The following is a 10,484-nucleotide window of genomic DNA, read 5'->3' on the forward strand; positions in this document are numbered from 1 at the left end:
CTGGTTGCCATCCAATCGCAGGGCACACAGAGACGAACAACCATTCGCACTCACACTCACACCTAGTGCTCAATCGGCCTACTAAGCATGTTTTGGGGATGTGGGAGGAAACCGGAGTGCCCGGAGGAAACCCACGCGGGCTCGGGGAGAACATGCAAACGCCACACAGGGAGGGCCGGAGGTGGAATCGAACCCGCACCCTCCTAACTGTGAGGCGGACGTGCTAACCAGTGCCCCACCGAGCTGCCTATTTAAAGTATTATTATATTAAAATAAACATCATCTTACTTTTAAAATGCATTTAATTCCATTTGAACAGACCTTGTTATGTTGTTAATTTAACAAAATATATATTTTACCTTGCCACTGGAGGAGGGAGAAAGGACACTTTGGGATTTTTTTTGCATAAGATTACGCGCACTCGCGTGTCAATACCGTTCCGACCTGTGCGTCATGGATAACTGAAACAGGATGTTCCACCTGTTATCAAGAAGGACTATTATACCTCAATAATTGTTTCGAATTTGATGGAATTGTTGTATAACATAAAACAATCCCATCAAATGTATGCCCTTTTTTTCTTTAAAAAAAAAAATATGGGGTTGAAAAAAATATATATTTTTTTTAATACATCATATTAACGTCATCTCGCGGGCCAGACAGAATAGATGGCGGGCCCAATTTGCCGACCACTGCTATACACTGTATACACGCCTTCAAGCACGAGCTTTTCCCACTCCTTATTAGAGGATGCTTAAAACTGTTACCATTACAAAAAATACTAATCATACAATTAAAACGTGGCATTAAAACAATATTAGTGTGTATCCAGCATAGAACAATACCATATCTTAAAATAAAAAAAAATAAAAACATCTACAAACTCTGCATACTTGCTAGTATTAAACCTTAAAACATCAGATGTTTTCATAACAATAAGGCACACGTAAATTGGTCTCCTTGAAACAGTGATTTTTTTCAATGCGAAAGGCTCAAAAACCGGTTGGGAAACACTGCCTTGAAGGTGGAGCACTTCTCAATGCTTCAACTTCCATGCCACCAACAGCGCGCAGGCGCCCACTCCCAGCGCCATCGCGATGAACTTGCCGTTGGCATGCAGCGCGCCGCGAGGGCTCGACTTCTCAGCCTCGACTTCGTTGGCGACGACACCGTTGACCGCGCTTTGGCCGTCCAAGTAAGGCACGGATGACTGTTGGGAGATGTGCACCACATTCACCCGCAACCCGTCCTCCTCATTGTCCTCGCTTATTTCCAGACGGTATGTGTCACCAGAATAGGGGTCGGACGATGATCCGGATCCGGCATCGTCGGAGTTTGGATCGTCTTGCGGCAGGATGCTGGTAAGTGTGAGGGGCGTGCTCAGGCGCACCGAGGCGGCGGACGAGATGGGGTTCGCAGGACTTCCTGTTGCTGAACAATCCTCGACGATGATCTGAAATGAAAAAATTACCGTATTTTCCAGACTATAAGTCACTCCGGAGTACAAGTCGCACCAGCCATAAAATGCATAATAAAGCAGAAAAAGACCTACATATATGTTGCACTGGAGTATAAGTCGCATTTTTGGGTGAAATTTATTTGATAAAATCCAACACCAAGATCAGACCTATCAGCTTGAAAGGCAAATTAAAATTGAACAGAGGCAACAACATGCTGAACAATTGTACGGTACGCCAACGTTACATGACGCATACACAACGAACTGAGAATGTGCCTGATGGAAAATACGGTATGTTATAAAATGATGTTGTGTAAAGGACCCTTGCTCTTCTCACCTGTGTTGCCAGAGCTTCCAGAACATCTGGCGGAGAACTACCAGCTGCGGGAGTGAGTTTTTCCACAGTTGTGGCAGTTTCCTTCTCGGGGTTCTGGCGAGCGTCGGTCAAATACAGGTCAATGGGACTTTTCAGTGGGCGTTTAATGACATCGCACGAGGCTGTGTCGCACAATTCCACAACTTCGCTGGATTCAAGCGATGCATCGCAGTAGAACGAAACCTCCTCAGGCACTGCTTTGTTAGATTCAGAACTTTCCAGAGGATCCATATCTGTTTCAGAGGCGGAGGAGGCAAGGGGCTGTTCAGATACTGGCGGTGGAGCGGGCGCAGGAGTTTGGATCTTTGGTTCTGGGTCGGCCTGAGGAGGGCAGGACGGGGAAGTTGCAGCCTGGCTGGGGCTGCTGGTCATGGACCTGGAAAGCTGAGCACCGGACGGAGCAGGATCGACGTGGACCTTCACAACGCCGGTCGAGGAAGAGCTGGGGGCAGAGTCTACACAAACGATGACAAAGACAAAATAATTCACGACATGGGTGGATGCGCCTTGGCCAATGAAAATATAAAGAGTGGACATCATCCGTAAATGTAAAAAAATCCCGCTTATGCCATAAATAACAATGGCTCATCTCGACAGTTATCTACGCTGGCCACATTATATGACGCCGAGCAAAAAAGCAAGACTAAGCCAGCAAGTAAAACGGCTCTTACTGCCGGTGCCTTGGAGCTTGTCATACTCAGCTCGGATTTCTGCAGCGATGGCGCCGTGCTCACACATGTCCAGAGCATGGATGAAGTGCTCGGGCCAGTTCTCCCGCCTAGTCAGGCAGTCCAGCAGCAGCACCATGCTGTCAGAGTTGCTGCACATCTCCCGCTTGGCTTCGATGGTCTCCTGCCAGCGCACGTCACGTGACAAACGTTCAACTGGGTTACTTGGACGATACTCGGAATGGAACGAATGAGCCACATGCTGCTTAACCAAGTCTGGAGACAGAATCTAATCGCGTAGGAGCTTGCTAATATGCAAAACGTGAGGACAAACATGCACTTGTAAGCAGATCATATCTTCACACTTGGTGAAGCAGCATGTGGCTCGTTAGCACATAAGAGTCTCACCCGGTCGTGATTGGTCAGGCACGGCAAATGGGGCACGATCTCACGCACTTTGACCTTTTTGATGATGGTGCTCATATGAGTGCGCAAATAGCCATTCTCCAGCTTGTTGCTAGCAAACGACATCTGGAAGGAGAACACAATCGTACATTTGCCCAATTGTTTCCCTTCTGATACAGCAATGTTAAGAGAAGAACAAAATGGAAGTGAAAGTGAAAGTAAAAGTGAGCATGTTGTCAAGAAGACAACTGAACTCACATAAAAAGGACTTTAGAACACAAGGTCAGATTTGTCATGGATTGCACAAAAAAGGAGGGGGATGAAGTGGGAGAACATATATATATTGTACATATTTTATTAGTGTAGACAAACTCATACTTTTTCATGTACATATATGTGCAAATCCTCTTATTATTTTATATATAAACTCAATCAGAACACGGACACAGTACACAGAATTCTATCACCTTCCAATACACATAGGCACAGACCGCTGACACAGCACACACACAGGGCAGTAACTCTCCAATACACCGATACCAAATGGTAAGGTAACCTGGAGAGTGGTGATTGATATTTCGTCTGCTACAGTGCCTCGTGTACTGACCGCCATTAAACAACCCAAGATCTTGCAAATAAAGAACCAACTGTTACTCCACGTTTCTTTTCCTTGTTCAAACTGACATCTCAAACAATATGCAACAATAATTATAACCCAACAATGAAAATCACTTCTTAAACCCATTTAACAGCAAAACTATGACTCACACTGACACTGAGCTATGCGAAACTTTGACAAGTTTGATCATATTTTCACAATGTAAAGTTTTTAGGTCATCATGGAACTACTCATCGGAAGCACTACATAGTAGTGATGGGTCCGGCAACACCGATGCGTTGGCGCATGTGTCGAGCTCATAGAGCGAAGCCCCGTGTCTGTGCGCTTCAAAAAGACACGTGACCGAACGAGCAGCAGTATAGTCTGTCAAGGAAGCACATTGTCAACGGGATGGATCTATAAAACAATATCTGATCTTTTGCGGTTCATCCTCGAAGTTATCAAGAATTATGGAGCAGCTCCAAGTCAGATACTGGGACAATCAAAAGACCCTCTACACTGCACTCCAGCCTCATCTGTGACACGTGAGTGGGTGTTTTCAACGGCGGGAGAAATTGTGTCCAAAAAGCGCAACAGGTTCAATTTCAAAACATTGGAAAAACTTACTGTTTTAAATAAAAATGTGTAATAAACAAATTCCAGTGCACAAGCATCCTCTTTCACAACACGTTCACTTAGATTTTCACATTATGATACATGTTCACATTATTGATTGACTGTAACTAAAAAATAAAATACATTTTCAACTAAATGAACATGTGAAAGAATACAATATAAAATATAATTACTTAAATTAATTAATATATATATATATATATATATATATATATATATATATATATATATATATATATATAGATAGATAGATAGATAGATAGATAGATAGATAGATAGATAGATAGATAGATAGATAGATAGATAGATAGATAGATATAAAATTAATATATACACTAGGTCATCAAATCAGTGTCAGTCGTGTCTGTCAACTAGGTTGCCTGTAGTAGTTGTAAGGTCCAGCGAGTGTCAGCAGTCAGCGACACAGTATCGACACAGTTGTCAATACAGTTTGGCAATGTGTCGAACGCCTCATGGACCCATCAGTACTACACAACTATACAGCAATCGCGGGAGTGTAACGTCATTTCTTCGACGCGACGAGTAGCAAATGGCGTGAAAATGTTCGTGTTCCAAACTCACCTTTGGCGTGCTTGGGCTGCTGCTGCGAGTGTCACCTGAAGACCAAATCCAGCACTAAAACTGCTCCTTTCCACGCACCTAAACCCGGTGCCACCCTTTGGGCCTGCCTATTGGACGAAGAAGCCGTCTGTCTACGCAAGAGCCAATCAGTAAGCAGTAAGCGTCACGCTGGTGAGGTTTGACAGCTCCTAAGAGAGTGACGGCTGAGTAGCCAATCAGAACTCGAAACATGTCCAAATTCACGCCTTTCCTCTATAGACACAATAGTAAAATGACAGTTTTAACTGGGAAAAAAAAGCTGAGAAATCATAAGAAAAGATGGTCTTTGGACCACTGAAGCTGCTTAAATCAAATTGATCAATATTCACTAAAACTGACGAATCAAAACAGACTTTAGGGGATCAAATTTTATTATCATACTATACACATCACTGTATATACAAAGAAATGGCTTCAAAACAGGATTGTGTAAATTATACACAGTAAGAAGCAACAGTCCTCCAGGCTTTCACAATTTTACTGTTTCTCTTTATACTCGTACCATATATATATATATATATATATATATATATATATATAAATAACCCTGAAATGGACCATTTCTTACAGACTTTACAATAAATATCTATCGAGTTTTACTTCAATATTAAAATGAACAACTGTACATATTCAAAATACAAACTTTTTCTCAATCATATAATTATAATAAGGGTTCAACTAATGTGGCCTTCAAGCACGAGCTTTTCCCACTCCTTATTAGAGGATGCTTAAAACTGTTACCATTACAAAAAATGCTAATCATACAATTAAAACGTGGCATTAAAACAATATCAGTGTGTATCCAGCATAGGCCACTACCATATCTTCAAATAAATAAAATAACATCTACAAACTCTGCATACTTGCTCGCATTAAACCTTAAAACATCAGATGTTTTCATAACAATAAGGCACACGTAAATTGGTCTCCTTGAAACAGTGATTCCCAACCATCGTGCTGCGGGAAATTGTACAATTTCAATTAGGTCCTTGTAAAGTCAAAATAACATGAATTGGTCACACCACAGAGAATTGCGTTATCTTGTCTGTGTCTGCTAACTAGCTTGTCGAATATGAATGGGAAAAAAACCCAGAAAATACATAAAAGGAGGCTCCAAAATAGTGAAAGATAGAGCTCGGCTACCAGTTGAGTGACTCCAATGGCGTGCCCCCTGAATGAATTAAAACACAATTGTTTTTATGTGCAGTTACGCTGACATTTTTGGGCCAGGTGATGTGCTTTGAGACTTTTTTTCAATGTGAAAGGCTCAAAAAGTCGTTGGGAAACGCTGCCTTGAAGCTGGAGCGCTTCTCCTTAATGCTTCAACTTCCATGCCACCAACAGCGCGCAGGCGCCCACTCCCAGCGCCGTTGCGATGAACTTGCCGTTGGCGGGCAGCGCGCCACTCGGCTTCTCGGCCTCGACTTCTTTGGCGGCGACGCCGTTGACCGCGCTTTGGCCGCCCGAGTTAAGCACGGACGACTGTTGGGAGATATGCACCACATTCATCCGCACTCCGTCCTCCTCATTGTCCTCGCTTATTTCCAGACGGTCCGTGTCACCGGAATAGGGGTCAGCCGATGAGCCGGATTCGGCGTCGTCTGAGTTGGGATCGTCTTGCGGCGGGATGCTTATAAGTGTGCGGGGTGTGCTCAGGCACACCGAGGCAGCGGTGACGGACACGTTTTCAGGATTTCCCGTTGGCGAACAATTCTCGACGATGATCTGAAATGGTTAAAATGACAGTATTTTCCGGTCTACGAGTCACTCTGGAGGACAATAACATAAATTGCGTATTAAAGAAGGAAAAGACATATCATCTTGAAAGGCAATTTAAAATAAGAATAAAATAGTTAACAACAGGCTGGACAATTGTACGGTATGCTCACGTTACATGACACATAAACAACAAACTGAGAACGTGCCTGACGTAATATATTAAGAGTTATTCAAATAACTATAGTATAAATAACATGCTCACAAGTTTATCAAACCATCCGTGTCACTCCAAATTACTAAAGCCAATGAAATCTTCATCCTTAGTGTAACTTTTAAACAACTCCACTGACTCCGGAAGTAGAAGATGCGGCGCTTCCTCTTCTACGTCGCTTACGTCAGACTCATTGTCAGTTGCAGTTCCAATTATTAGTCTTTCTAAATCCTGACACACAGGACTAGAGCGCCTTCCTACGGTTTAGTGTGAAAAAAACGTGAAATAATATAATGTGTTAATTTCACACATAAGTCGCCCCTGAGTATAAGTCACAAACTATGAAAAAACTACGACTTAGAGTCCTGAAAATACGGTATGTTAGAAAATGATGTTGTGTAAAAGAGTCTTGGTCTTCTCACCTGTGTTGCCGGAGCTTCTAAAATATCTTCTCGCGGCGAAGTAACAGCTGCGGGAGTGAGTTTTTCCACAGTTGCGGCAGTTTCCTGCACGGGGTGTTTCTCGGGGGTCTGGCGATCGTCGGTCACTTCCAAGTCAATGGGACTTTTCGGCGGGCTTTCAATGACATCGCACGGGGCTGTGTCGCACAATTCCTCAGCTTGGCCGGATTCAAGCGACGTGTCACAGCTGAACGAAACCTCCTCAGGCATCGCTTTGTTGGATTCAGAGCTTTCCAGAGGATCCATATCTGTTTCAGAGGCGGAGGAGGCAAGTGGCTGTTCGGATACAGGCAGTGGAGCGGGTGCGGGAATTTGGATCTCTGGTTCCGGGTCGGCCTGAGTAGGGCAGGACGGGGAAGTTGCAGCCTGGCTGGGGCTGCTGGTCTCGGACCCGGAAAGGTGAGCACCGGACGGCGCAGGATCGACATGGACCTGCACAATGCCGGTTGGGGGAGAGCTGGGGGCGGACTCTACACAAACGAAAACAAAGACCAATTAATTCACAACATGGGTGGACGCGGCTCGGCCAACAAAAATATAAAGAGTGGACATCAAACATAAATTTAAGAAAATTCCGCTTATGCCATAAATACAATGGCTTCTCTCGACAGTTATCCACACTGACCACATGATACGACGGCGAGCAAAAAAGCAAGACTAAGCCAGCAAGTGAAACGGCTCTTACTGCCGGCGCCTTGGAGCTTGTCATACTCTGCTTGGATTTCGGCAGCGATGGCGCCGTGCTCGCACATGTCCAGAGCGCGGATGAAGTGCTCGATCCAGCTGTCCCGCCTCTTCAGGCAGTCCAGCAGCAGCACCATGCTGTCAAAGTTGCCGCACATCTCCCGCTTGGCCTCGATGGTCTCCTGCCAGCGCACGCCACATAAACGTTCAACTGGGTTACTTGGACGATACTCGGAATGGAACGAATGAGCCACATGCTGCTTAACCAAGTCTGGAGACAGAATCTAATCGCGTAGGAGCTTGCTAATATGCAAAACGTGAGAACAAACATGCACTTGTAAGCAGATCATATCTTCACACTTGGTGAAGCAGCATGTGGCTCGTTAGCACATAAGAGTCTCACCCGGTCGTGATCGGTCAGGCATGGCAAGTGGGGCACGATCTCACGCACTTTGACCTTGGTGACGATGGTTGGCATATGAGTGCGCAGGTAGCCGTTGTACAGCTTGTCGCTAGCAAACGACATCTGGAAGGAGAACACAATTGAACATTTGTGCAATTGTTTCCCTCCCGATACAACAATGTTAAGAAGAACAAAATGGAAATGAAAGTGAAAGTAAAACTAAAAGTGACCATGTAACACACAAGACAACTGAACTCACATAAAAAGGACTTTAAAACACAAGGTCAGATTTGTCATGGATTTTTTACAAAAAAAAAGGGGGGGGGGAGAATGTCAAATATGTCACTTATTAATAGCTCCATATGGAAACGTCACAGAACACCCCCCCACACACACACACACACACACACACACACATTTGTTGTGTGTCCACTTCGTTTTGTTTGCACAAAGCATTCGTAAATGTCACCCAAAAAAGCCTGCAGTCACTTTGGGGCCTGGATATCCTCAACTCACCTGAACTCAGGTGGTGATCAAGTGTCACGACACTAAAGTTAAACAGGTGCATTGTGTAAAAAGATTTGTGTGTACGTGCGTGTTTGCGTGTATTTGTGAGTGTGTGGTGTCATGACAGATTGCAGATTAACAAGGAAGCACACGCACATACAAGGAGGGTGGCAACTCCTGAACACAAGGGCAATACTTGACCTCTGTGGAATATTCCAATAACACGTCTTGTGTGATTTTCATTTTGATGCAACTATAACTTCATTATTATGTTTATGATCACAATAAAACTACAACACAACGACCGGGTTGACAAGGTAGATAATTATAACCCGACAATGAAATGTGCTTCTCAAACCAGTTTAGTAGCAAATCTATGACTCACACTGATACTGAGATGTGTGAAAATCCCCTAAAATCTATTTTGATCATATATTCACAATGTAAAGTTTTTAGGTCAATATGGAACTACTGATTCGGAAGAACTACACAGCTATGCCGGAGTCGCGGGAATAAAACGTCATTTCTTCGACGCGACGAGCAGCGAATGGCGTGAAAATATTAGTGTTCCTAACTCACCTTTGGCGTGCGTGGGTTGCTGCGGCGAATGTCACCTGAAGACCAAATCCAGCACTAACACCGAGCAGCGCCGTCGCTGCTCCTTTCCACGCACATCTGCCCCGGTGCCACCCTTCGGCCTTTCTATTGGATGAGGAAGCCGTCAGTCTAAGCAAGGGCCAATCAGAGTGCGGTAAATATCAGAATGGGTGCGGTTTGACGGCTCCTAATCCAATGTCAATGTGGCTCTGCGGTTAGGATTAGATTTGATCTCGATTTCTGTTTTACATCTGTCGCTAATCCCGTCAAGATAATCCGACCACACGAACAAGGACGGGGCACACTATAGAAACATAGCCAAAAAAAAATAATGTATTCTAATTACAGTTGGAATATTTTAACCATGTTTTCAGTAAAAATATGAAGAAATTGCATTTAATGTTTAAAAATAGCTCAACCTTTTAGAACGAATTGAAACAAAATAAGTAAATATGAAATAATTAAACATGAAATATTATGGTCATATTTAAACATCAATCATATGAAATAAAGAATAAAATATTAATCACATGCTCCATTGTGTCAAAAAATGGCTTAGTTTTGAAAGTGAACTCATTGAATTAAAAATAATTTAAGTAAAATAAAAATAATTTTCACCCCCCAAAATGATTGTCGATAAATAAAACAGGATGTCAGTGAAAAAGAAATGTAATAAATGCTAAATGTCTGCAGTGCTCTTCTGTAACCACACGATGACGCCATTTCCACACTGCTGAATTGGTAGACAAAAATAAGGCATCAAGCATACGAGCGTTCAAGAGCAATAAACAGGACCCATGATTGTGTTGGCTGACGTCACCGGGCAGGATGTTGACTTGGTGACACGATGTAAGATGGCCGAGTGGTGCAATGTAAATGTCGATGATGATGATGATGATGACTCCAATTAAACAACTTTGCTTTTTCCTGCCAAGTGGCCTTTTTTTTCTTTTTTTTTTATTAACTCTCGGGGGTGCATTTTACAAGAGTGTGAGCATGCTGCGTTTACCTCAGAAAAATGGCGTCAGAAGTAGTACATTAAATGGTGTAGGCATCTGTTGGGTCCTACTGTTAGAACAACTCAGACTACATCGGGAGTGTTTCTAAGCAAATGGTATCGGAAGTGGGACTAAAACAAG

General features: G+C 43.5%; 2 protein-coding genes and 1 long non-coding RNA gene across 4 annotated transcripts; 1 reads left to right on the forward strand and 2 right to left on the reverse strand.

The window, feature by feature from the left end:
• Positions 1–160: 160 nt before the first annotated feature.
• LOC147045564 (uncharacterized) lies at positions 161–4,826 on the reverse strand. 2 transcript variants are annotated; one of them, XM_085931503.1, is made up of 6 exons: positions 4,725–4,826; positions 2,912–3,034; positions 2,507–2,687; positions 1,797–2,290; positions 1,291–1,453; positions 161–1,210 (listed from the first exon to the last, which is right to left on the reverse strand). In XM_085931503.1, exons 2-6 carry the CDS (start codon positions 3,032–3,034, stop codon positions 1,143–1,145), a joined length of 1,029 nt encoding a protein of 342 aa, XP_085787629.1. In that variant the 5' UTR covers positions 4,725–4,826; the 3' UTR covers positions 161–1,142. The 2 variants fall into 2 exon arrangements, with proteins under 2 accessions (XP_085787629.1, XP_085787628.1); XM_085931502.1 differs by having other exon boundaries at positions 161–1,453.
• On the forward strand, positions 860–3,520 carry LOC147045565 (uncharacterized). Its single transcript, XR_015068304.1, has 3 exons — positions 860–1,195; positions 1,277–1,361; positions 1,809–3,520. It is a non-coding gene; the product is annotated as an uncharacterized LOC147045565 (long non-coding RNA).
• Positions 4,827–5,116: 290 nt separating the features above from the next.
• On the reverse strand, positions 5,117–9,428 carry LOC147045566 (uncharacterized). The gene is made up of 5 exons (XM_085931501.1): positions 9,328–9,428; positions 8,242–8,364; positions 7,840–8,020; positions 7,116–7,624; positions 5,117–6,488 (listed from the first exon to the last, which is right to left on the reverse strand). The coding sequence occupies exons 2-5, from the start codon at positions 8,362–8,364 to the stop codon at positions 6,078–6,080; spliced, it is 1,224 nt and encodes a 407-aa protein (XP_085787627.1). The 5' UTR covers positions 9,328–9,428; the 3' UTR covers positions 5,117–6,077.
• Positions 9,429–10,484: the final 1,056 nt, after the last annotated feature.

Source organism: Syngnathus leptorhynchus, chromosome 15 (genome assembly GCF_054491065.1).
Source record: "Syngnathus leptorhynchus isolate UIUO chromosome 15, UIUO_Slep, whole genome shotgun sequence".
NCBI classification, from domain to species: domain Eukaryota; kingdom Metazoa; phylum Chordata; class Actinopteri; order Syngnathiformes; family Syngnathidae; genus Syngnathus; species Syngnathus leptorhynchus.

Excerpts from the sequence above, each read along its gene's own strand:
- LOC147045564 (XM_085931502.1), bottom strand. The coding sequence starts at position 3,034 with ATGTCGTTTGCTAGCAACAAGCTGGAGAATGGCTATTTGCGCACTCAT. Across the intron at positions 2,291-2,506 it reads CAAGCTCCAAGGCACCGGCA|ACTCTGCCCCCAGCTCTTCC; the intron begins GTAAGAGCCGTT and ends TCGTTTGTGTAG. Across the intron at positions 1,454-1,796 it reads TGGAAGCTCTGGCAACACAG|ATCATCGTCGAGGATTGTTC; the intron begins GTGAGAAGAGCA and ends TTTTCATTTCAG.
- LOC147045566 (XM_085931501.1), bottom strand. The coding sequence starts at position 8,364 with ATGTCGTTTGCTAGCGACAAGCTGTACAACGGCTACCTGCGCACTCAT. Across the intron at positions 7,625-7,839 it reads CAAGCTCCAAGGCGCCGGCA|AGTCCGCCCCCAGCTCTCCC; the intron begins GTAAGAGCCGTT and ends TCGTTTGTGTAG. Across the intron at positions 6,489-7,115 it reads TAGAAGCTCCGGCAACACAG|ATCATCGTCGAGAATTGTTC; the intron begins GTGAGAAGACCA and ends TAACCATTTCAG.